Here is a 27,576-nt window from a genome sequence, read left to right as displayed (position 1 = left end):
CAGCACTTAGAACACATTTTATAAGTGGTCAGAAACTTGTAAATAACTCATGAAAGAATAAAGTTACATTAAAACCAAGCACACCATTGTTTTTCTTGTGAAGTTCCCAATGCGTTTAATGTGTCACATGACCCTCTTACTATTGAAAACACAAAAGTTGGATCCAAAAAGGCCAACTTCAAAATGGCCACCTTGGTCACCACCCATCTTGAAAAGTTTTCCCATATACTAATGTGCCACAAACAGGAACTTCAATGTAGGGGCAGCTCTAAGGCACTTGGTGGCAGCTGGAGGGCAGCTGGACTGAAGTGTGTAGCAGGAGCTTGACAGTCATCCATCAGTGTCCTGCCGGACAGGGGGGGCGGTTGTTTACTTGGAAAAAAAGCAAAGGGATGGAATTAGTTTTAATCTGTTTGGTGTTTGTAAAGAAAAAAATGTGAACATTGCCAGAATGTGGCTAATGACTCCAGCAGATCTGACTATGACAGCTTTAACTAAAAGGAGAGAACCAGAAGGACACACAGACATGGGAGCTTCCTGAAACACTGGCATCCTTGACTCTTGCCGTGTTTGTGGCAGTATCCAATACTTAGGAAGGGAATGGGCCAGAGGAATGGATGTGGGTTCATGCTCGCCATATCCTAGACCTGGAACTCATCCGTGAGTTCCGCCTTAATCATTTTATTTTTTTTTTCTTCTTCAGAGGGTTTTCTCTTCAAATGTGAGGGCAGTTTTGCTTTCTTTTTCTTATCCATGTCCTTTATTTCCTGAGCACACTGATTTTCAGCATCTCCTTTGTTTGTTTTCCCAATTTGTTTAACACCACTTCTTGTGGTTTGTTTTTCCACCCTTTAACTGCACACCAATAGTGCAGTGGTAAGGTACTATTCTGTCCTACCCAAGGTTGCTGGTTTGAAACCAGCTCTATCCAACTTACACATAAGCACACCTTTTATTTGTTCTGTAAAAAAAGTGCAATAAAACAAATTCATGAAATAAACTAATAACATTAAATAATAAAATTAACAAAACACAAGCTCTGCACTTGGGTCCACCACCCCCCGCTCCCCGTCCCATAACAAAACTTACTCAATTTTATATTTAAAACATTGTCTTTGTACTATTTTATATCTAATATAGGGTGTATATGGTTTGGTTATCATTGCATTTTGTTTTTAGTTTTGGATTTTGGGTTGTATTCATGCTGAATTTCAGGTGGCAGCAAAAAAAAACTTAAAGTAATTAAACATTAAAGTAAGAGAAGCATATAAACACCAGCAGTATTTTAATTAAGAACGTCTTTAAAAATATTATTTTAAATGTTACCTAAAATTATTTACTGAGCTTCACTGCTTAGCTTCACTAAGAGGTAATTAGTTCCACAATTCAGAAGCATAAAAGCAGAAAGAAAGTTCTCAGCTGTTACTGTAATTTATACTGGGTATCTGTAGAAGGCCAATCTGCTGATCTAAGATCACATGTCGGAACATAAAGTGATATACCTTCAGTTATGTACACAGATGTTAGACTATTGAACAAAATATCATTCCTGCACCTTACTAACATCAAATAACCTGCTGAATACATGTATAATATACATTATAAAATATAACGTGGAAATTATTTTTTGTGATTATTGAATATTTTCTCTGAATGCAGTTCATAGGCTTCTTATCCATAATCTGTGCTAACTTTAATTCAGCAATAAATGTCTACTTTAAATATTAAGACGGGACAAATTCAGTACTTACTTCACATTTTGTTTATTAAATAGAAAATAAATTAAGAGAGGCATCCAGACTGTGTGTGACAGTTTAATTAAGATGTTTGTGTCTTACTTTTATTGTTTTCTTTTTGTATAAAACACACCTGGCTTTTTTTAAGATATGCACAGAAAATCTGATCCCTCAAACCGTACACGATAGGGCTTATAAATCTGGGCAGAATGTGAATAAATATATAAGACGTGTATCTCAGATCATTTATAAGCATAGGGAAGAGACCAACCAACAGACTCTCGAGGAGTGGACCAATGTAGGTGAACATACACAGAAATAGCTGCAGGCCGTGCAGGAGGATGGTATTGCGGGCCTTCCGGGCGTCTGCGCCAGTCGCTTTGGCAGCAAACATAATCCTGAAGTAGGTGTAGAACAAAGAGAGCCACACAAAGGAGAGGTAGGTTATATGTGAAAAGTTTCTCTTCTCCACCAGGTATGGGTGGCGGAAGACATTGTCTCTGTAACAGTAGACAGTAGAATAGAAAAATGATACATTTTCAGTAGCTATGATCACAAACAGGTCAGGAACAATGGGGATGGCACTAAAAATCCATATCAGGCCAATTAGGACATGCGTCCTGCGTACGGTACAAATCTGAGCATGCTGTAATGGGTTACAGATAGCAATGTAGCGCTCCACTGCCATTCCAGCCAGATTTAGTGGAGTGTTAAATGTGGTGAACACTGCAATAAGCAAAAGGAAGCAGCATAAAGAGACATTGATTGTATAAAAGATATAGGTGAGGACATTAATCAACACCACAGTAGTCAACTGGATCATGTCGTTCATGACCATATGGATGTAAAGAATATATCGAGGGTTCTCTGTGAAGATCTCATGCTTGAAGAAGGTGTGGACCAGCGTGCCATTTATGTAGTTGATGGAGAAATACAAAGCCAAAATGACCAGATTTTTTGACACAGCTGTGGTGTATGAGTCTTTCACTTTGGTTTGGGTGACGTTGCTGTACACTGAGAGGTTCATCACTTGCTCCTTTTAGAAAACCAACTGTGAAACAACAGAAAAGATAACAGCAGGTTAAACTCTAACCAACATCACAACAACATCTTTGTAGCATCTGAGTCCATTTAACTGACAGGCCAATTATTTTAGTTCCCCCTCACAGCATTTCAGTCACAACCACAATTAGGGTTCACTGGTCAAGTGTGTTTTCACAAAGACTACAGTCAAATTGTTTATATATGCAAACATATTAATAGCAATAATATTCATAGAAAGAGTATAACAACAAATAAAAATGATTGTATTAATAATAATATTTATAACTATTTAAATCAATAAAGGTTTGTGTAAACAGCAGAAATCTATACAATGTTTCCATAAAAGCTTAATCAGGAAAATGAAAATACAGTCTTTTAATAATGACAACATTATTTCTTTAGAAGCTTGCTGGACCTAACCTCCTAAGTCTGGTATGAAAATAAACTTTTCATTGCAAGTGTTTATATTCAAGCTGAGGACAAGAGGGCCAGCCCCCTTGCTTCCAAAGAAACAAACATGTGACTCTGGTCCTAAATGAGTCCTAACCAATCCCTGGCCAGGAAAGCTGAATGATCTGCAAATGATGTAGCAACTTTGGCAGAGGGTGTTGTGGTTGGGTGGGGGCTTACTGTGTTTGCTGGAGGCTTTACAGGTACAGGCTTTAACTTTGATGAACTGTTTGCAAGATCAGCTATAAGTCATCATCATCATCATCATCATCATTTTCTTCTCCACTTCTCCATTTCAGGGTCGCGGTTATAAGCAAAGTCATCATAGTGAATTCATTTACACATTTAAACAAAAATAAAATATTTTTCACCCACAAGGCCCCATTTCAAAAGTATTATTTTTGTTTTTTTTTCAGCAACATTACCTAATATTTCACTTAAATTCAATTCAACTTCAGCAACAATAAAAGTAACTTCCATTTCTTTTTTCCTTTTTTTTTTTTTGGCTGCTCCTGATTGGGGTCACCACATGGGAAAAACCCCAACGTTGATTTGGCACAGTTTTTACGCCTGGTGTCCTTCCTGACGCAACAAAAGTAACTTCCATTTCTCATAGTTTGATATTCTTTTACATTGTTGTAGATTATTTTTGTCCATCTCTTGATGGCAAAACCAGTATAATACAAATGTACAAATTTAAACACACAAACCCTGCAGAAATGTCTGAGCCTGTGCTTATCTCAGAAGGTAAATGAAAAAGGGAAAAATGGACACAGAGTTCTGTGAGCCAAAAGACAAAATTAATCATTCACACTGTTATCAGTCAAAGGTAAGAAGTCAACATCTGTTAAGGTGTGGCACCCTGTGTGGGTTACTTGCATGTGTGAGGATATACCACTGAAATGCAGGTGTACAGGTGCTGGTCATAAAATTAGAATATCATGAAAAAGACATAAAAGAAAAGACTTCCACTGAAAGATAACAATGATATTTCCTTCTCCTGTAAAATTACTATTTTTTAGAGATACATGTTTTTCATTGCACCGTGATGACATAAACTGTTGCAGTTGACTCATTAGATCAGTTCAGCTGTGCAGCAGTCCTTGACCACTAGCATAGTCTTACTGAAATAACCATGGATCTCCCGGAAAAAGATGTCAATGGCATAATATGTCTCTCTGAAATCCAATATATAGATGCTGGTCATAAAATTAGAATATCATAAAAAAGTTGATTTATTTCAGTAATTCCATTCAAAAAGTGAAACTTGTATATTATACTCATTCATTACACACATACTGATATCTTTTAAGTGTTTATTTCTTTTAATTTGATGACTATCAAACAGAACCGGTGACAACGGGCAGCCCTGACGGGCTTACTGCCAGCCATACGAACCAGACTCCTGCTCTGTTTGTACAGGGACTGGATAGCTCGTAGCAAAAAGCCCAGTACCCCATACTCCCTGAGCACCCCCCACAGAATACCCAAAGGGACACGGTCGAATGCCTTCTCCAGATCCACAAAACACATGTAGACTGGTTGAGCAAACTCCCATGCACCCTCCAGCATCCTAGCGAGGGTAAAGAGCTGGTCCTGTGTTCCACGACCGGGGCGGAATCAGCACCTAATTTATAATTTTAATTTATTTTTTATTTATATTATGTACAACATACTGTGGCGACCCTTGCCACAGACTGTCAGGACCTGCACTCTCAGTGTGTGTGTGTGAAGGAGGAAGAGCAAAGGGGGCAGAGTTCTACGTATCTCATCATGCACTGCTGGCTCTCCACCTTAACATAAGCTGCAGTTATATCTGTATTTACAGTTCAGTGTTTAATTTGAACAGCAAGTAATTGTTTATGTAATGTTAGTGCATTTATGTTGGGTTTGGTGTAGTGTACTCAGACTTTGTGTGGTTCACCGTGAATCAGGTTCCTAGCACTGATAGTTGCCTCTCAGTACTTTCTCACTTTTGGGTAAAGTTGGTTTCACCAACTTAGTGCTATAAAGTGCTGTAAACATGTGATAAGCTAATAAAAAAAAGAAAGCTTGTTATTGGTTAAACATGCTGCTTTCTGCTGAGTCAATTGATTGATTTATGATGCATAAACCAGGCATTATTATTCCCACATTGTTGACAACCAGGAAAAAGTTGTTCCTTCACTTTCAAAATTCATGTTTAACATTTGTCTTTTTTTCATTACCTGTTCACCCTATGTCTAGTCTGCACTGTAAAGTTCTACAGGGAAAAGGGGCGTTGTACTTAATTTATCATTTATTTGCAGTTTTTCCTGCACCTTCAAAAATACAAATTTGATTTTGTCCTTCAACAGATGCCCTGCTGAATACATGTATAGTCTACATTATGAAATACACCATGGAAAAGGTGTAATGTGATTATTTAATCTTTTTTCTGATTGCAGTTCATTTGCTTCTTGTCCATAAATTAACATAATAACATATGTTCAGCTCCTTCTGTGCTACATTTTCTTTAATTCAGCAACAAATGTCAACTTTAAATATTAAGACGAGACATATTCGGTACTTATTTCACATTTTGTTTATTAAATAGAAAATAAATTAAGAGAGGCATCCAGACTGTGTGTGACAGTTGAATTAAGATGGTTGTATTTTACTTTTATTCTGTTCTTTTTGTATAAAACACACCAGGCTTTTTTTAAGATGTGCACAGAACATCTGATCCCTCAAACCGTACACGATAGGGCTTATAAACCTGGGCAGAATGTAAATAAATATATAAGACGTGTATCTCAGATCATTTATAAGCATAGGGAAGAGACCAACCAACACACTCTCGAGGAGTGGACCAATGTAAGTTAACATACACAGAAATAGCTGCAGGCCATGCAGGAGGATGGTGTTGCGGGCCTTCCGGGCGTCTGCGCCAGTTGCTTTGGCAGCAAACATAATCCTGAAGTAGGTGTAGAACAAAGTGAGCCACACAAAGGAGAGGTAGATCATATTTGAAATGTTTTTCTTCTCCACCAGGTATGGGTGGCGGAAGACATTGTCTCTGTAACAGTAGACAGCAGAATAGAAAAATGATATATTTTCAGTAGCTATGATCACAAACAGATCAGGAACAATGGGGATGGCACTAAAAATCCATATCAGGCCAATTAGGACATGTGTCCTGCGTACGGTACAAATCTGAGCATGCTGTAATGGGTTACAGATAGCAATGTAGCGCTCCAAAGCCATTCCAGCCAGGTTTAGTGGAGTGTTGAATGTGGTGAATGATGCAATCATAAAAAGGAAGCAGCATAAAGAGACATTGATTGTATAAAAGATATAGGCGAGGACATTAAGCAACACTGCAGTAGTCAACTGGATCATGTCGTTCATGACCATATGGATGTAAAGAATATATCGAGGGTTCTCTGTGAAGATCTCATGCTTGAAGAAGGTGTGGACCAGCGTGCCGTTAATGTAGTTGATGGACAAATACAAAGCCAAAATGACCAGATTTTTTGACACTGCTGCGATATACGAGTCCTTCACTTTGGTTTGGGTGACGTTGCTGTACACTGAGAGGTTCATCACTTGCTCCTTTTAGAAAACCAACTGTGAAACAACAGAAAAGATAACACCAGTTAAACTCTAACCAACATCACAACAACATTTTTGTAACATCTGAATCCGTTTAACTGACACGTCAATTATTTTAGTTCCCCCTCAAAGCATTTCAGTCACAACCACAATTAGGGTTCACTGGTCAAGTGTGTTTTCACATAGACTACAGTCAAATTCTTTATATATGCAAACATATTAATAGCAATAATATTCATAGGAATAATATAACAATAAATAGACATTATTGCATTAATAATAATATTTATAACAATTTAAATCAATAAAGGTTTGTGTAAACAGCAGAAATCTATACAAGGTTTCCATAAAAGCATAATCAGGAAAATGAAAATACAGTCTTTTATTGATGACAACATTATTTCTTTAGAAGCTTGCTGGACCTAACCTCCTAAGTCTGGTATGAAAATAAACTTTTCATTGCAAGTGTTTATATTCAAGCTGAGGACAAGAGCGCCAGTCCCCTTGCTTCCAGAGAAACAAACATGTGACTCTGTTTCTAAATGAATCCTAGCCAATCCCTGGCCAGGAAAGCTAATGAGCTGTAAATGATGTAGCAACTTTGGCAGAGGGTGTTGTGGTTGGGTGGGGGCTTATTGTGTTTGATGGAGGCTTTACAGGTACAGGCTTTAACTTTGATGAACCGTTTGCAAGATCAGCTATAAGCAAAGTCATCATAGTGAATTCATTTACACATTTAAACAAAAAGTAAAATATTTTTCACCCACAAGGCCCCATTTCAAAAGTATTATTTCTGATTTTTTTTAGCAACATTACCTAATATTTCACTTAAATTCAATTCAACTTCAGCAACAATAAAAGTAACTTCCATTTCTTTTTCTTTTTTTCTTTTGGCTGCTCCTGTCTAGGGTCATCACATGGGAAAACCCACAATCCCCAACATTGATCTAGCACAGTTTTTACACCTGGTGTCCTTCCTGACGCAAAAAAATGTAACTTCCATTTCTCATAGTTTGATATTCTTTTACATTGTTGTAGATTATTTTTGTCCATCTCTTGATGGCAAAACCAGTATAATACAAATGTACAAATTTAAACACACAAACCCTGCAGAAATGTCTGAGCCTGTGCTTATCTCAGAAGGTAAATAAAAAAGGGAAAAATGGACACAGAGTTCTTTGAGTCAAAATACAGAAGGATTCAGACTGTTCTCAAAGATAAAAAGTCATCATCTGTTAACCCCATGGACCCTAAATATATAGCTATTTTGCTATTCCGTTTTTTTGTCAGTGCCTCTTTCAGTTGCATTTAAACAGTAATTATGTGACATATTGAATATGGCTATGTTGTTTTATTTTCTAAAGAACCTTAGCTGCTCAAATATGTAATCACTTGAGGTTTTCATGCTGACCGATAAATCAATTTTTCTATAAATTTGTCATGTTTTGACCAAAATTTTATCTAGCGCCTGCTTTTTTTTTTTTCATATTTCTCAATGTACAGCCTTGAAATCATATTCCCACATCGGATATCTTGACTTAGATTGTTAGTGTGAGGTGTCTTTTAGTTGAAAACATAAGCATTTTTGATGCTAATTTATTACATGTCATATTACTGTGATAAAATAAATTTGTAGCATCAGACGGACATATTTTTCTTGATATTCTAAGCTCTGGGATGTATGACTGATAAAGTTCTGACAGTCACAGCAGGCCCAGACTTTCAGGAATTTAGTTCAGGGCAAATATGGACAATATCTCAACAAATAAAAAACATTTTGGTACTTTGGCAGTTTTCTCAGATGCTGATAATATTTACAATTATTATTATTATTATAATCTTTTTAAAAAATGATGAAATAATACTTGTTTATTTAGAAAACACACAATAAATAATTATTTAAGCTTTTTAGTTTATATTTGTTGATCTAATGCAGTGTTATTTGATGTGAAACCTAAAAAAAACCTTGAAAAACTATAAATCAATAATAGGAATATGTTTTTGCTGATGACTCATATTTTTCTGCCCAGAGACAGCGTGGGTTGACGTTATGTGAGTCAAAACGAAACTGAACGTAAACAGCGTCTTTCTTGTCCCTTTGCAGCGGTTTTTTTCTGATTTTAGTGCATATAATTAGAATCTTTCATGACAAGGACATAAGACAAAAATTTTGAAGGAGCGCCTTGATTTTTAGATGGTTTTTCACACTGGATTACTCCCAGAGGCTTCACAGCACCGCGATGAGAGCGCTATTTTTAGAAACGGTAGGATCTGCGCTTTCTAACGGTATACGGAGCTCACAGAAGCATTCAGACATTCAAGACTTACAAAGCTGATTATATAAGGTGTGTTTCTACCCCGCTCATTGCGGGGTTCGAGTTGAAAGGTTAAGGTGTGGTACCCTGTGTGGGTTACTTGCATGTGTGAGGATATACCACTGAAATGCAGGTGTACAGGTGCTGGTCATAAAATTAGAATATCATGAAAAAGGTTATTTATTTCAGTAATTCCATTCAAAAAGTGAAACTTGTATATTATACTCATTCATTACACGCAGACTGATATATTTCAAGTGTTTATTTCTTTTAATTTGATGACTATAACTGACAACTAACAAAAACCCCAAATTCAGTATCTCAGAAAATTAGAATATTACTTAAGGCCAGTCCAAAAAAAAAAAAATGAAGAGAAATGCTGGCCAGCTGAAAAGTATAAACATGAAAAGTGTGAGCATGCACAGCACTCAGTACTCAGTTTGGGCTCCTTTTGCCTGAATTACTGCAGTAATGTGGTGTGGCATGGAGTCGATCAGTCTGTGGCACTGCTCATGTGTTATGAGAGCCCAGGTTGCTCTCATAGTGACCTTCAGCTCTTCTAAATTGTTGGTCTGACGTATTGCTTCTTCCTCATCACAATACCCCATAGATTTTTGCGAGTTTGCTGGCCAATTAAGAACAGGGAGACCATGGTCCTTAAAGTAGGTACTGGTAGCTTTTTCACTGTGGGCAGGTGCCAAGTCCTGTTGGAAAATGAATTCTGCACCTCCATAAAGTTGGTCAGCAGCAGGAAGCATGAAGTGCTCTTAAATTTCCTGGTAGAAGGCTGCTTTGACCTTTGACCTCAGAAAACACAGTGGACCAACACCAGCAGATGACATGGAACCCCAATCCATCACTGACTCTCGAAACTTTACACTGAACCTTAAGCAACATGAATTCTGTGCCTCTCCTCTCTTCCTCCAGACTCTGGGACCTTGATTTCCAAAGTAAATGCAAAGTTTACTTTCATCAGAGAACATAACCATGGACCACTCTGCAGCAGTCCAGTCCTTTTTGTCTTTAGCCCAGATGAAACGCTTCTGACGCTGTCTCTTGTTCAAGAGTTGTTTCACACAAGGAATGTGACGCTGAAACCCATGTCTTACATATGTCTGTGTGTTGGTGGTTCTTGAAGCACTGACCCCAGCTGCAGTCCAGTCTTTGTGAATCTCCCCCACATTTTTCAATGGGTTTAGTTTCACAATCCTATCCAGGGTGTGGTTATCCATATTTCTTGTACACTTTTTGGTACCACATTTTTTCCTTCCTTTCGCCTCTCTATTAATGTGTTTTGACACAGAGCTCTGTGAACAGCCAGCCTCTTTAGCGATGAGCTTTTGTGTCTTGTCCTGCTTGTGTAAGGTGTTAATGGTCTTCTTTTTGACAGCTGTCAAGTCAGCAGTCTTCCCCATGATTGTGCAGCCTACAGAACTAGACTGAGAGACCATTTAAAGGCCTTTGCAGGTGTGTTTTGAGTTAATTAGCTGACGTTGTCACAAAGCAGCTTCACAGTTTCAGAACAGAACATTTAAATCAAAGCCCAATGCGAGCAAACCGAAGGCGACAGTGGCAAGGAAAAACTCCCTCGAGGCTGGAGGAAAAAACCTTGGGAGGAACCAGGACTCACAAAGGGGACCCATCCTCCTCTGATCAAACTATAGATTGAATTTTAAATTATCACAAACTAAGTGTCATTATGCTACATCATAATAATAATAATAGTGACATCAATCTTGGGGCATAATAATAGTGCATCAGATTGGAAGAATCAGTCAGAGTGTTGCTAATCTGAGTCCATTTCTACTTCAGTGTAGTTGATCATGGTGAGTGGTCAGAGGCTGACAGCAGTAGATGGAGGTGAGCAGCTGGTCTGGTCTGGTCTGGGCCGCAAGAGAATCCAGCAAACAATCTTCCATCAGTGGGCCACCATTTTCTCAGAAAACAGTAAAGGGAAGCAGTTACTTTAGTTGAGTGCAGCAGAGAAAAAGAGCATGTGAATATTTTCATTAGTGTAGTGATGGATCTGACTGTAACAGACTGGGAGGAGGGAAACCAGAAGGAGCTCAGGCAAAGACATCCTTCCGCTCCAAGCAAGAGAAATTGTGAGCATATCATCTGCGTTTACCCTAATTCCCCAGGACCTGTACTCTGTGTGTGTGTGTGTGTGTGCGTGCACGTGTGTGTGTGTGTGTGTGTGAGAGAGAGAAGGAGGAAAAGCAAAGGGGGCAGAGTTCTACGTATCCCATCATGCACTGCTGGCTCTCCACCTTAACATAAGCTGCAGTTACATCTGTATTTACAGTTCACTGTTTAAGTTGAACAGCATGTAATTGTTTAGGTAATGGTAGTGCATTTATGTTGGGTTTGGTGTAGTGTACTTAGACTTTGTGTGGTTCACCGTGAATCAGGTTCCTAGCACTGATTGTTGCCTCTCAGTACTTTCTCACTTTTAGGTAAAGTTGGTTTCACCCACCTAGTGCTTTAAAGTGCTGTAAGTGTGTGACAAGTGTGGCGAGGTGGTACTGGTCAGGAGGGATATACAATAAAGTGGTGTAGCTTGACTAAGCCACCTAAGGGACTTTCACTCCTAGGAAATGGGGGGTTTAGGCCCAGAGGGGAAAAAAAAAATGAGAAAGACACTCTGGTTCATTCACACCAAGAGGCCAGAGACGCATTTCCGACACTTCCAAATTTATTAACAATAGACTTTAAAACAAAGTTTCATGTGACCAACAGGACTGGGATGAATATCAGCAGTAAAATAATTACTAGACAAGACCAAGTAGTAGAACAGGGCCGGGCTTACCATGGCAGAGACTGAGCTCAAAGGGAGTCCCCTATACCACCACCATATGTAATCACACCACACAGGTTACACACCCAGTGCTCTACACTGCAGGACGAGTGACCGGGACTCCACAAACCAACCCTATAACCTTCTGCCGTGACCCACAGCTCCTGTCTAGACAGTGGAGAGAGGGAGAAAGAGAGCAAAAAAAAGAAGAGAACACAGAAAGAGTAACAAATAATAAAAGAAAAAGAAATCAAAATTCACTCGAAAAAGACACCACTCTTCACATCAAACACACACACACACACACACACACACACAGCGCTTGCTGGTGATTATAACATTTACAAAATCAAATGAAAAAAAAATACAAAATAAATCACAAGAACAAAACAAAAACTAAAACAAAACAATGTAGTCTTTAAAACAAAACAAAACAAATCCTTCCTAACTAAAACAAAACCAAGACAAAACAGCAGCACCGCAGGAACTGGACAAAAGCCAGGACCACCCAGACTCAGGACCCTGAAAAATACAAACACTAAACAAAACATTCGACTAAAATCTAATTTTTAAAAAGTAAGCTAATCTGCATACATAACAGGAGACAATAGCACAGCGTTCCCCACTGCGGTCAAAATCAGAGAGGATACAGCAGCGGTAACGACCCAACCATGCAGCACGGTTGCTACTATCACCCACCAGATTAAAAGAAATATTATCTTCCAATCTGACCGTTAGTAAAACATGCCAACTAGAGGAAACATACCCTCGCTATTATGCAAACACAGGAACCCAACCGTCCGACACCGGCAATCCAAGCACAAGCCAACGGTTTACGATCGTCATGGAGCAAGCCACCAGGAGGCACAAACATCAGCAATGCTAAACACTGCCAATACAGGGATCAGATGCCGGAAGAGAAACAGGAAATGCCTTGGCAAGCAGCCCACCACTGCCGATACATATAGCGCATGGAAGGCCCCCCCACCCCAAAATCCTCAACTGGGAAGTATAGAAGATAAAACCAATGGCAGAATGGTTAAACATGCTGCTATCTGCTGAGTAAACTGGTTGATTATGATTCCCACATTATTGCCAACCAGGAAAAAAATGTTCTTTCACTTTCAAAATCCCTGTTTAACATTTGTCTTTTTTTCATTACCTGTTCACCCTATGTCTAGTCTGCACTGTAAAGTGCTACAGGGAAAGGGGGCATTGTGCTTAATTTATCATTCATTTGTAGTTTTTCCTGCACCTTCCAAATACCAATTTGACTTCGTCCTTCAACAGATGCCCTGCTGAATACATGTATAGTCTACATTATGAAACACACCATGGAAAAGGTGGCCGGATTTTCACTCATGGGGGCCGGCTGGGCTCAGCGCGAAGGAGCAACATGGGTCCCCTCTCTCATGGGCCCACCACCTGCGAGAGAGGTACTAATTCAGGTCTGGTCCATTGTGGATCGTGTGGCAGCTGAGGCCGGGGGCCCTGGCGTTCTGATCCTTGGTTACTGAAACTGGCTTTTGGAACCACGGTTAGTAGCTCGGACATCCGGGAGAGACTCTGAATGGAGCCGCTGCTCATCCATGTTGAGAGGAGCCAGTTGAGGTGGTTCGGGCATTTGGTCCGGATGCTTCCTGGTGAGGTCTTCCAGGCAAGTCCAATGAGCAGGGAGCTGAAAGCAGTGGCTCGGGAGAGGGAGGTCTGGGTTTCTTTACTCGGACTGCTTCACCCGTGACCCGGACCTGGATAAGCAGTGGAAAATGGATGGATGGACGGACCATGGAAAAGGTGTAATGTGATTATTTTATATTTTGTCTGATTGCAGTTCATTGGCTTCTTGTCCATAAATTAACATAATAACATATGTGCAGCTCCTTCTGTGCTACATTTTCTTTAATTCAGCAACAAATGTGTACTTTAAATATTAAGATGGGGCAAATTTAGTATTTGTTCCACAATTTGTTTATTAAATAGACAAAAATATTAAGAGAGGCATCCAGACTGTGTGTGACAGTTGAATTAAGATGGTTGTATTTTACTTTTATTCTGTTCTTTTTGTATAAAACACACCAGGCTGTTTTTAAGATGTGCACATAACATCTGATCTCTCAAACAATACACGATCAGAATCAGAATCAGAATCTCTTTATTTCGCCAGGTATGTTAAACATACTAGGAATTTGTCTTGGTGACAGCAACACATGTATGACATGTAACACGTACACAGACTGTTAACAAAAACTCTAAAAGAGGTACAATAAACAATAAATAGACTAAAAAAATACAGTTAAGTACTAGAAAAAAAAGAGCGTTAAGACATAAATTAGATAACATAAAATATAAAATCTATACTGTACAGATATGAGTATGAATATAAATATTTCCAGATATTCCTAAAGTAGGTTATATTATAAATTGTTGTAGAAGTACAGAAATAGAACTTCTGTACAGCTGTGCAAAATAGCATAGTGCAAGTGAGTAAAGTGTCCTGTTCAGTGCAGTTATGTCCAGTCGGTTTAGTTCAGTGGTTTGGAGACTCAGAGGTGTTCACTGTGGTTGAGGAGAGCTACAGCTCTAGGAAAGAAGCTGTTAGCATGTCGTGTTGTGCTGGTTTTGATGATCCTTAGTCTTCTACCAGAAGGGAGAGTCTGGAAGAGGTGATGTCCAGGATGTGAGGGGTCAAGCATAATTTTGCGAGCGCGTTTCCTCACCCTGCTGGTGTGGATCTCCTGAAGCGTTGGCAGGTTACATCCAATGATCTTCTCTGATGATCTGATGATGCGCTGGAGCCTGGCTCTTTCTTGTGAGGTAGAGGAACCAAACCAGGTGGTTATGGATGAGGTGATGATGGACTCGATGATCGCTGTGTAGAACTGGATCATCAGGGTCTGTTGCAGGTCAAATTTCTTGAGCTGTCTCAAGAAGAACATTCTCTGCTGAGCTTTCTTGGTGATGGAGACGGTGTTCCTCTCCCACTTCAGGTCCCTGGATATGGTGGTGCCCAGGAACTTGAGTGACTCTACAGTGGAAACTGCGGTGCCCTTGATGTAGAGGGGGGATACAGGGGGTGGGTTGCGTCGGAAATCCACCACCATCTCTACAGTCTTGTCTGTGTTCAGCAGCAAGTGGTTGTCACTGCACCAGGACACCAGCTTACCAACCTCCTTTCTGTAAGCAGACTCATCACCATTGGCTATGAGGCCCACCAGAGTAGAATCATCTGCAAACTTCAGGAGCTTTACAGCTGGTTCCTTGGAGACACAGTCGTTGGTGTAAAGGCTGAAGAGTAGGGGTGAAAGAACACACCCTTGTGGAACTCCAGTACTGAGTGTTCGAAGGTCTGAGGTGTGTTTCCCAAGCCGCACATACTGTCTTCTGTCTGTAAGGAAGTTTGCAATCCACTGACACATGGAGTCCGGCACTGACAGCTGGGACAGTTTGCTTTGAAGTAGCTGCGGCACAACGGTGTTGAAAGCCAAGCTAAAGTCGACAAACAGAACCCGAGCGTAGGTTCCAGAGCTGTCCAGATGCTGAAGGATGAAGTGGAGAGTTAGGTTGACCACATCATCAACAGATCTGTTTGCTCTGTATGCAAACTGCAGGGGGTCCAGCAGGGGGTCTGTAATGGTCTTTAGGTGGGCTAAGACCAGGCGTTCAAAGACCTTCATGACCACAGATGTCAGGGCGACAGGTCTGTAATCATTAAATCCAGTGATGGTGGATTTCTTGGGGACTGGAATGATGGTGGAGGTCTTGAAGCAGGCTGGAACACAACGAAGCTCCAGTGATCTGTTGAAGATGCTGGTGAAGACTGGTGCTAGTTGGTCACAGCAGTGTTTTAGGATGGATGGAGAAACTGAATCAGGTCCCGGGGCTTTCTTCACCTTCTGTCTGCTGAAGAGTCTGTGGACGTCCTGCAGGCTGATGGTGAGACAAGCTGGGGGTGGAGGTGTGAGAGCCAGTGTGGGGGAGGAGGGGGGTTGATGATGGGGTGAGAGAGTCTGCTTATTGTCTATTGTTTGAAATCTGCAGAAGAACTCATTCAGGTCGTTGGTGAGCTGACGGTCGTTCAGGTGGAGGGGGGTATTTCTCACCTTGTAGCCAGTGAGAAGCTGAAGACTGTTCCAGGCTGACGATGGGTCGTTAGCTGTGATGTGGTTATCCAGCTGCTCTGAGAACTTTCTTTTCGCTGCTTTAACCCCTTTCTCCAATCTGTACTTGGCTTTTTTATAGACAGCTCTGTCTCCACTCCTGAATGCGGCCTCCTTCTCTCGCCTAAGCTGTTTCAGTTCTATAGAAAACCAGGGTTTGCTGTTACTGTGTTTAACACATGTTCTGGTTGAAATACAGCTGTCTTCACAGAAGCTTATATATGACGTCACAGCGTCTGTGTATTCGTCCAGTCCGTCTGTCGCCTCCTCAAACACAGCCCAGTTTGTGGATTCGAAGCAGCCCTGCAGCTTCTCTATGTCTCCACTGGTCCACCTCTTCACTGTTGTAATGGCCGGCTTGTTGGTTTTGAGTTTCTGCCGGTACGTGGGAATGAGGTGAACGAGGCTGTGATCGGAGAGCCCGAGAGCGGCGCGCGCAACAGCGTGATAGGCATTCTTGATGCTTGTGTAGCATTTGTCTAGTGTGTTGCCTTCACGTGTAGCGCACGCGATATATTGCCTGTATTTGGGCATCTCCTTCGTGAGGTTAGCGCTGTTAAAGTCCCCCAGAATGATCAGCAGCGAGTCTGGATGATCTCTCTCTAGTTCCATTATCTGTTCGGCCAGTTGTCTCTGCGCGTTGCTGGTGCACGCGCTCGGCCTAATGTACACGCCGGCCAGAATGAAGGAGCTGAATTCTCTGGGAGAGTAAAACGGCCGACAGTTAATGAAGAGAGACTCCAGATGAGGAGAGCATGATGTTAACAATACTGTAGTGTCTCTACACCAGCGCTCGTTGATGTAGAAGCAGATTCCTCCTCCCCTACTCTTCCCGCTACGTTCCACGTCTCTGTCCGCTCTCAGTAGCTGGAAGCCCGGTACGTCCAGCGCACTGTCCGGGATCAGCTCGTTCAGCCAGGTCTCCGTGAAGCAGAGGGCAGAAGCAGAGGAGAAGTCCTTGTTGGTTCGGTGGAGCAGGAGTAGTTCCTCAGTTTTGTTGCTGAGAGATCGGAGGTTGGACAGAAATAATGATGGTAGAGGTGTGCGAGGCCCGCGCCGCCTGAGACACACGAGCGCGCCCGCGCGTCTGCCCCTTCGTCTGCGACTCCAGCGTCTCCTTGCGAGGCCGAGCAGTGTCAGCGCGGCCGTTGTAAAGATTTCCACACACTCTGAAGGTTTTTGAATAAATTCCGGCATAAAATCAGGAGAAATGTTGTCCCTGGCGGTTAATAACTGTTCTCTGTTCCAGCTGACCAAGTTTGAGGTACAATAGACAACATTAATTAACAAAAACAAACATAACACAGAGGAGCTCGTCACCGTGGCTGCCATCCTCGGCGCCATCTTGACCAAAAAAAAAAAAGAGGGCTTATAAACCTGGGCAGAATGTAAATAAATATATAAGACGTGTATCTCAGATCATTTATAAGCATAGGGAAGAGACCAGCCAACACACTCTCGAGGAGTGGACCAATGTAGGTGAACATACACAGAAATAGCTGCAGGCCGTGCAGGAGGATGGTTTTGCGGGCCTTCCAGGCGTCTGCGCCAGTCGCTTTGGCAGCAAACATAATCCTGAAGTAGGTGTAGAACAAAGAGAGCCACACAAAGGAGAGGTAGATCATATTTGAAATGTTTTTCTTCTCCACCAGGTATGGGTGGCGGAAGACATTGTCTCTGTAACAGTAGACAGTAGAATAGAAAAATTATAAATTTTCAGTAGCTAAGATCACAAACAGAGCAGGAACAATGGGGATGGCACTAAAAATCCATATCAGACCAATTAGGACATGTGTCCTGCGTACGGTACAAATCTGAGCATGCTGTAATGGGTTACAGATAGCAATGTAGCGCTCCACTGCCATTCCAGCCAGGTTTAGTGGAGTGTTGGATGTGGTGAACGATGCAATCAACACAAGGAAACAGCATAAAGAGACATTGATTGTGTAAAAGATATAGGCGAGGACATTAATCAACACCGCAGAAGTCAACTGGATCATGTCGTTCATGACCATATGGATGTAAAGAATATATCGAGGGTTCTCTGTGAAGATCTCATGCTTGAAGAAGGTGTGGACCAGCGTGCCATTAATGTAGTTGATGGAGAAATACAAAGCCAAAATGACCAGATTTTTTGACACAGCTGCGATATACGAGTCCTTCACTTTGGTTTGGGTGACGTTGCTGTACACTGAGAGGTTCATCACTTGCTCCTTTTAGAAAACCAACTGTGAAACAACAGAAAAGATAACACCAGTTAAACTCTAACCAACATCACAACAACATTTTTGTAACATCTGAATCCGTTTAACTGACAGGCAAATTATTTTAGTTCCTCCTCACAGGATTTCAGTCACAACCACAGTTAGGGTTCACTGGTCAAGTGTGTTTTCACATAGACTACAGTCAAATTCTTTATATATGCAAAAATTTTAATAGCAATAATATTCATAGCAATAATATAACAATAAATAGACATTATTGCATTAATAATAATATTTATAACTATTTAAATCAATAAAGATTTGTGTAAACAGCAGAAATCTATACAAGGTTTCCATAAAAGCATAATCAGGAAAATGAAAATACAGTCTGTTATTGATGACAACATCATTTCTTTAGAAGCTTGCTGGAACTAACCTTCTAAGTCTGGTATGAAAATAAACTTTTTATTCCAAGTGTTTATATTCAAGCTGAAGACAAGAGCGCCAGTCCCCTTGCTACCAAAGAAACAAACATGTGACTCTGGTTCTAAATGTATCCTAGCCAATCCCTGGCCATGAAAGCTAATGAGCTGTAAATGATGTAGCAACTTTGGCAGAGGGTGTTGTGGTTGGGTGGGGGCTTATTGTGTTTGCTGAAGGCTTTACAGGTACAGGCTTTACCTTTGATTAAGTATTATTTCTGATTTTTTTAGCAACATTACCTAATACGTGACGCAACAAAAGTAACTTCCATTTCTCATAGTTTTATTACTTTTGTCCATCTTGATGGCAGAACCAGTATAATACAAATGTACAAATTAAAACACGCAAACCCTGCAGAGATTTCGGAGCCTGTGCTTATCTCAGAAGGTAAATGAAAAAGGGAAAAATGCATGCAGAGTTCTTTGAGCCAAAAATCAAAAGGAATCATTCAGACTGTTGTCAGTCAAAGGTAAGAAGTCAACATCTGTTAAGGTGTGGCACCCTATGTGGGTTACTTGCATATGTGAGGATTCATTCATTCATTCATTCATTATCTGTAATCGCTTATCCAGTTCAGGGTCGCGGTGGGTCCAGAGCCTACCTGGAATCATTGGGCGCAAGGCGGGAATACACCCTGGAGGGGGCGCCAGTCCTTCACAGGGCAACACAGACACACAGATACACATTCGCTCACACCTACGGACACTTATTTTTTGAGTCTCCAATCCACCTACCAATGTGTGTTTTTGGACTGTGGGAGGAAACCAGAGCACCCGGAGGAAACCCACGCGGACACGGGGAGAACACACCAACTCCTCACAGACAGTCACCCGGAGCGGGAAACGAACCCACAACCTCCAGGTCCCTGGAGCTGTGACTGCGACACTACCTGCTGTGCCACCGTGCCGCCCCATGTGTGAGGATATACCTCTGAAATGCAGGTGTACAGGTACTGGTCATAAAATTAGAATATCATGAAAAAGTTTATTTTTTTCAGTAATTCCATTCAAAAAGTCCATCCATTCCATCCATTGTCCACCGCTTATCCGGGTCCGGGTCACGGGGGAAGCAGTCGGAGCAAAGAATCCCAGACCTCCCTCTCCCCAGCCACCACCTCCGCTTCACACTTGGCTGCAAACTGGTCCAGCAAGAGGTCCCGGCTTGATGAAGCCAACAAGACCACATCATCCGCAAAAAGCAGACATGGCATCCTGAGACCACTAAAACGGACACCTTCCGCCACTTGGCTACGCCGAGAAATTCTGTCCATAAAAGTTATGAAAAGAACCGGTGACAACAGGCAGCCCTGACGGAGTTCAACTCCGACTGGAAACCAGTTGGACTTACTGCCAGCCATACAAACCAGACTCCTGCTCTGTTTATACAGGGACTGGATGGCTCGTAGCAAAGAGCCCAGTACCCCATACGCCCTGAGCACCCCCCACAGAATACCACGGGGACACGATCTAATGCCTTCTCCAGATCCACAAAACACATGTAGACTGATTGAGCAAACTCCCATGCACCCTTCTGGATCCTAGTGAGGGTCAAGAGCTGGTCCTGTGTTCCATGACCGAGGCGGAATCCACATTGTTTCTCCTGGATCCGAGGTTCAACTATCAGTTGGACTCTCTTCTCCAGTACCCCCGCATAAACCTTACTGGGGAGGCTGAGAAGTGTGATCCCCCTATAGTTGGAACACACCCTCCGATCCCCCTTTTTAAAAAGTGGAACCACCACCCCAGTCTGCCAGTCCAGAGGCACTGCCCCCGATGTCCATGCGATGTTGCAAAGACGTGTTAGCCAGGACAGCCCCACAACATCCAGAGCCTTGAGGAACCCTGGCCGAACTTCATCCACCCCCAGGGCCCTACCGCCAAGGAGTTTCCCTACCACTTTGGCCACCTCAGCCCCAGTGATAGACGATCCTGCCCTGGGGTCCCCAAACTCTACTTCCTCTGCAGAAGACATGCTAGTGGGATTGAGAAGATCCTCAAAGTATTCCTTCCACCGCCTAATGATGTCCCCATTCGAGGTCAACATTTCCCCACCCCCACCATATACAGTGTTGGTGGAAAACTGCTTTCCCCTCCTGAGTCACCTGATGGTTTGCCAGAAACTTCTCGGAGCCGACCGAAAGTTGTTTTCCATGTTCTGACCGAACTCCTCCCACACCCAAATTTTTGCCTTAGCAACATCCGAAGCCGCGAGCCGCTTGGCTCTTTGGTACCTGTCGGCTGCCTCCGGAGTCCCCCGAGCCAACCAGGCTCGATAGGACTCTTTCTTCAGCTTGAAACCCCCCCTCACCCGGGGTGTCTTCCACCGAGTGCAGGGATTGCCCCCCCGACAGGCACAGACAACCTTGCAGCCACAGCTCCGTTCAGCCACCTCAACAATGGAGGTCCGGAACATGGCCCATTCGGACTCAATGTCACCAGCCTCCCCCGGGATGCAGTCGAAGCTCTGCCGGATGTGGGAGTTGAAGATCTTTCTGTTTTCATTAATTGTCAGTTATAATCATCAAATTAAAAGAAATAAACACTTGAAATATATCAGTCTGTGTGTAATGAATGAGTATAATATACAAGTTTCACTTTTGAATGGAATTACTGAAATAAATTAACTTTTTCATGATATTATAATTTTAAGACCAGCACCTGTATATTGGATTTTAGAGAGACATATTATGCCACTGACATCTTTTTCTGGGAAGTCCATGGTTATTTGATTAAGAGTATGCTATTGGTCAAGGACTGTTGCACAGCTGAACTCATTTATTGAGTCAGCTGCAACAATTTATGTCATCACGGTCCAATGAAAAACATGTATCTCTAAAAAAAAAGTCATTTTACAGGGGAAGGAAATAACATTGTTATGTTTCACTGGAAGTCTTTTTTTTATGTTTTTTTCATCATTAAAATTTCACACATTGTTAAAGACAGTGTTCAAATTGTGTAGTAAACTAAATTTATTTAATTAGAAAACAATGCTATTCAAGCACCTAATTTAAAATTTTTATTTATTTTTTATTTATATTTTTATGTACAACATACTTTGGCGACCCCAGCCACAGACTGTCACGACCTGCACTCTCAGTGTGTGTGTGTGAAGGAGGAAGAGCAAAGGGGGAAGAGTTCTACATATCCCATCATGCATTGCTGGCTCTCCACCTTAACATAAGCTGCAGTTACATCGGTATTTACAGTTCAGTGTTTAATTTGAACAGCAAGTAATTGAATCAGGTTCCTAGCACTGATAGTTGCCTCTCAGTACTTTCTCACTGGTGGGTAAAGTTGGTTTCACCCACCTAGTGCTTTAAAGTGCTGTAAGTGTGTAATAAGCTAATAAAAAAATGAAAGCTTTTCACTGGTTAAACATGCTGCTTTCTGCTGAATCAAATGATTGATTTATAATGCGTAAACCAAGCGTTATTATTCCCACATTGTTGATAACCAGGAAAAAATTGTTCTTTCACTTTCAAAATCCCGGTTTAACATTTGTCTCTTTTTCATTACCTGTTCACCCTATGTCTAGTCTGCACTGTAAAGTTCTACAGGGAAAAGGGGTGTTGTACTTAATTTATCATTTATTTGCAGTTTTTCCTGCACCTTCAAAAATACCAATTAGATGTTGTCCTTCAAGAGATGCCCTGCTGAATACATGCATAGTCTACATTATAAAGTACACCATGGTTGAGGTGTAATGTGATTATTTTATATTTTCTCTGACTGCAGTTCATTGGCTTCTTGTCCATAAATTAACATAATAACATATGTGCAGCTCCTTCTGTGCTACATTTTCTTTAATTCAGCAACAAATGTAAACTTTAAATATAATGAAGGGGCAAATTTAGTACTTTTTTCACAATTTGTTTATTAAATAATATATTAAGAGAGGCATCCAGACTGTGTGTGACAGTTTAATTAAGATGGTTGTATTTTACTTTTATTCTGTTCTTTTTGTATAAAACACACCAGGCTTTTTTTAAGATATGCACAAAACATCTGATCTCTCAAACCGTACACGATAGGGCTTATAAACCTGGGCAGAATGTAAATAAATATATAAAACGTGTATCTCAGATCATTTATAAGCATAGGGAAGAGACCAACCAACACACTCTCGAGGAGTGGACCAATGTAGGTGAACATACACAGAAATAGCTGCAGGCCGTGCAGGAGGATGGTATTGCGGGCCTTCCGGGCATCTGCGCCAGTCGCTTTGGCAGCAAACATAATCCTGAAGTAGGTGTAGAACAAAGTGAGCCACACAAAGGAGAGGTAGATCATATTTGAAATGTTTCTCTTCTCCACCAGGTATGGGTGGCGGAAAACATTGTCTCTGTAACAGTAGACAGTAGAATAGAAAAATGATAAATTTTCAGTAGCTACGATCACAAACAGATCAGGAACAATGGGGATGGTACTAAAAATCCATATCAGACCAATTAGGACATGTGTCCTGCGTACGGTACAAATCTGAGCATGCTGTAATGGGTTACAGATAGCAATGTAGCGCTCTACAGCCATTCCAGCCAGGTTTAGTGGAGTGTTGGATGTGGTGAACGATGCAATCAACACAAGGAAACAGCATAAAGAGACATTGATTGTGTAAAAGATATAGGCGAGGACATTAATCAACACCGCAGTAGTCAACTGGATCATGTCGTTCATGACCATATGGATGTAAAGAATATATCGAGGGTTCTCTGTGAAGATCTCATGCTTGAAGAAGGTGTGGACCAGCGTGCCATTAATGTAGTTGATGGAGAAATACAAAGCCAAAATGACCAGATTTTTTGACACAGCTGCGATATACGAGTCCTTCACTTTGGTTTGGGTGACGTTGCTGTACACTGAGAGGTTCATCACTTGCTTCTTTTAGAAAACCAACTGTGAAACAACCGAAAAAATAACACAAGTTAAACTCTAACCAACATCACAACAACATTTTTGTAACATCTTAATCTGTGTTTTCACAAAGTCTACAGTCAAATTGTTTATATATGCAAACATATTAATAGCAATAATATTCATAGAAAGAGTATAACAATGAATAAAAATTATTGTATTAATAATAATTATTTATAACTTTTTAAATCAATAAAGGTTTGTGTAAACAGCAGAAATCTATACAATGTTTCTATAAAAGCATTATCAGGAAAATGAAAATACAGTCTGTTATTGATGACAACATCATTTCTTTTGAAGCTTGCTGGACCTAACCTTCTAAGTCTGGTATGAAAATAAACTTTTCATTGCAAGTGTTTATATTCAAGCTGAGGATAGGAGGGCCAGTCCCCTTGCTTCCAGAGAAACAAACATGTGCCTCTGGTTTTAAATTAATGAGCTGAATAAATAAATAATAAAAAAAAGCTGAATGAGCTGTAAATGTTGTAGTAACTTTGGCAGAGGGTGTTGTGGTGGCAAGGGGCCTAAAGTATTCATAGGGAATTATTTTGCACATTTAAACAAAACATAAAATCTTTCTCCCCCAGAAGGGCCTATTTTAAAAATTTTTGTTTTTGTTTGTTTTATTTTTAAGAGCATTGTTACCTAATATTTTACTTAAAATAAAAATAAACTTTAATTAAAATTTTAATATTTCTATACTTTAGTAATAATAAAAGTAATTTCCATTTGTCATAGCCTGATATCCTTTTTTAACATTGTTGTAGAGGAATTTTGTCCATATCTTTTAATTACAGAACTGTTTTAATACAAATGTAAATATAGATTTACACAGAAAAAAAAACTACAGAGATTTCTGAGCCTGTGCTCCTCTCATAAGGTCTAAAAGACAGTCAAAAGTTGCCAGTAATTTTACAGGAGAAAGAAAAAACCTTCTTAACTTGCAATGGAAGTCAATGTAAATAGATTTTATTTTAGATGGATTCATCAAGGAATTTTCACACAATGCTGTTCAACTGTCTAGTAAACTAAATGTTATTAAATGGACAGTGAAGACATTAACACACCAAATTCATAATTTATTTTTATTTCTCTGTTTTGTGTACAACGTACAATCAAGTTGATCAGCAATAAAAATGGAAATGTTTTCTTTGTGGTTTTGTGAGATAATTAAAATTTTAAAATTCAGCAGAATGCAAACATCACAGATAATTGTGTTTAACTGCAATTTGTTAAATTCCAAACTTTTCAGGAAACAGTGTTTGTAGATAGATTACAGTGTCTCTGTTGTAAGTCTCATAAACACCAGAGACAGGTGCCCCAGGCAAGTTTAAAAGGTTTGAAAGAGTTCTTGGTATTAGACAAATGGTATCATGCTTTGGATCGGTTCACTTTACTTTAGTTAATAGGCTGTGTCAGAGTAATTTAATGTACTTAATTAAGACAATTATATAGAAACTGACTGATTTATGACACAAACCAGACATTGTTGTTTTCACATTGTTGACAACCAGGAACAAATATAGTTTTTTTTTACTTTCAAAAAGCCTATGTCTAGTCTGCACTGTAAAGTAAAACATAGAAAAGGGGCATTGTGTTTAATGTATCATTTCTTTGTATTTGTTTTAGTTTATTTTATTTCCATAAAGATTCAACAGAATGAACATATAACAGTTTACAGCTTGCCTTTTACACAAAAACCCCAACCCTATTTTTACAGTAGCAAATATACATCTTATATTGCATTTTCATTTGTTCAGCGACAATCATGTCTGTTAAAACGATGTGTTTTGTAACTTGATGCATAATTAATCCATTACTATCAGTAATTATCAGTTAGGACAGACTCGCTGACCTTGTGTGACAGTTCAGTTTGAAGGGTGGTGTTTTTCCTATGTTCCTTTGTTTCTGGATAACACATACCAGATGTTTTTTAAAATATCCACAAAACATCTGATCTCTCAGGCCGTACACAATGGGGCTTATCAGCCTGGGCAAGATGTGGACAAAGATATAAGATGTGAATCTTATGTCATTAACAAACTTGGGAAAGAGGCCCGTGAACACACTCTCGACAAGTGGACCAATGTAGGTGAACATACACAGAAATAGCTGCAGGCCGTGCAGGAGGATGGTATTGCGAGCCTTCCGAGCATCTGCGCCAGTCGCTTTGGCAGCAAACATAATCCTGAAGTAGGTGTAGAACAAAGTGAGCCACACAAAGCAGAGATAAACCAAATGTGTGATGTTTTTCTTCTCCACCATGTATGGAAGATGGAAAACAGTGTCTCGACTGCAGAAAATGTTAGAATAGAAGAATGACAAAGGCACGTTTGCTAGGAGGACAAACAGATCAGGAACAATGGGGATGGCACTAAAAGCCCAAATCAGACCAATTAGGACATAGGTCCTGCGTACAGTACAAATCAGAGCATGTTGTAATGGGTTACAGATAGCAATGTAGCGCTCTACTGCCATTCCAGCCAGGTTTAGTGGAGTGTTGAAGGTGGCGAACGATGCAATCAACACAAGGAAGCAGCATAAAGAGACATTTATTGTATAAAACATATAGGCGAGGACATTAATCAACACCGCAGTAGTCAACTGGATCATGTCATTTATGACCATATGGATGTAAAGAATATATCGAGGGTTCTCTGTGAAGATCTCATGCTTGAAGAAGGTGTGGACCAGCGTGCCATTTATGTAGTTGATGGAGAAATACAAAGCCAAAATGACCAGATTTTTTGACACTGCTACGATATACGAGTCCCTCACTTTGGTTTGGGTGACGTTGCTGTACACTGAGAGGTTCATCACTTGCTTCTTTTAGAAAACCAACTGTGAAACAACAGAAAAGATAACACCAGTTAAACTCTAACCAACATCACAACAACATTTTTGTAACATCTGAATCCATTTAACTGACAGGTCAATTATTTTAGTTCCTCCTTAAAGGATTTCAGTCACAACCAGAATTAGGGTTCACTGGTCAAGTGTGTTTTCACAAAGACTACAGTCAAATTGTTTATATATGCAAACATATTAATAGCAATAATATTCATAGAAATAGTATAACAACAAATAAAAATTATTGTATTAATAATACTTATTTATAACAATTTAAATCAATAAAGGTTTGTGTAAACAGCAGAGATCTATACAATGTTTCCATAAAAGCATAATCAGGAAAATGAAAATACAGTCTGTTATTGATGACAACATCATTTCTTTAGAAGCTTGCTGGACCTAACCTCTTAAGTCTGGTATAAAAATAAACTTTTCATTGCAAGTGTTTATATTCAAGCTGAGGACAAGAGGGCCAGTCCCCTTGCTTCCAGAGAAACAAACATGTGCCTCTGGTTCTAAATTAATGAGCTGAATAAATTAAAAAAAAAGCTGAATGAGCTGTAAATGATGTAGTAACTTTGGCAGAGGGTGTTGTGGTGGCAAGGGGCCTAAAGTATTCATAGGGAATTATTTTGCACATTTAAACAAAACATAAAATCTTTCTCCCCCAGAAGGGCCTGTTTTAAAAAAAATGTTTTTGTTTGTTTTATTTTTAAGAGCATTGTTACCTAATATTTCACTTAAAGTAAAAATAAACTTTAATTAAAATTTTAATATTTCTATACTTTAGTAATAATAAAAGCAATTTCCATTTGTCATAGCCTGATATCCTTTTTTAACATTGTTGTAGAGGAATTTTGTCCATATCTTTTAATTACAGAACTGTTTTAATACAAATGTAAATATAGATTTACACACAAACACAGCAGATATTTCTGAGCCTGTGCTCACCTCATAAGGTCTAAAAGACAGTCAAAAGTTGCCAGTAATTTTACAGGAGAAAGAAAAACCATCTTAACTTTCAATGGAAGTCAATGTAAATAGATTTTATTTTAGA

The 27,576-nt window shown here is 40.1% G+C and overlaps 4 protein-coding genes across 4 annotated transcripts; all 4 read right to left on the bottom strand.

Annotated features, from left to right (window-relative positions):
- Positions 1-1,432: 1,432 nt before the first annotated feature.
- Positions 1,433-2,574, bottom strand: LOC136691429 (odorant receptor 131-2-like). The gene is made up of 2 exons (XM_066663992.1): positions 1,870-2,574; positions 1,433-1,468 (listed from the first exon to the last, which is right to left on the bottom strand). Exons 1-2 carry the CDS (start codon positions 2,572-2,574, stop codon positions 1,433-1,435), a joined length of 741 nt encoding a protein of 246 aa, XP_066520089.1.
- Positions 2,575-5,849: 3,275 nt separating this feature from the next.
- On the bottom strand, positions 5,850-6,749 carry LOC136691428 (odorant receptor 131-2-like). The gene has a single exon (XM_066663991.1). It carries the CDS (start codon positions 6,603-6,605, stop codon positions 5,850-5,852), a length of 756 nt encoding a protein of 251 aa, XP_066520088.1. The 5' UTR covers positions 6,606-6,749.
- Positions 6,750-22,682: 15,933 nt separating this feature from the next.
- On the bottom strand, positions 22,683-23,438 carry LOC136691427 (odorant receptor 131-2-like). Its single transcript, XM_066663990.1, has one exon. It carries the CDS (start codon positions 23,436-23,438, stop codon positions 22,683-22,685), a length of 756 nt encoding a protein of 251 aa, XP_066520087.1.
- A 2,067-nt stretch (positions 23,439-25,505) lies between these two features.
- Positions 25,506-26,297, bottom strand: LOC136691426 (odorant receptor 131-2-like). The gene has a single exon (XM_066663989.1). The coding sequence runs from the start codon at positions 26,295-26,297 to the stop codon at positions 25,506-25,508; it is 792 nt and encodes a 263-aa protein (XP_066520086.1).
- Between the last annotated feature and the right edge of the window lie 1,279 nt (positions 26,298-27,576).

This window comes from Hoplias malabaricus, chromosome 3 (genome assembly GCF_029633855.1).
Source record: "Hoplias malabaricus isolate fHopMal1 chromosome 3, fHopMal1.hap1, whole genome shotgun sequence".
Taxonomy (NCBI): domain Eukaryota; kingdom Metazoa; phylum Chordata; class Actinopteri; order Characiformes; family Erythrinidae; genus Hoplias; species Hoplias malabaricus.
Note: the sequence above shows the minus strand (reverse complement) of the source record. Positions and strands in the feature narration are given on the sequence as shown.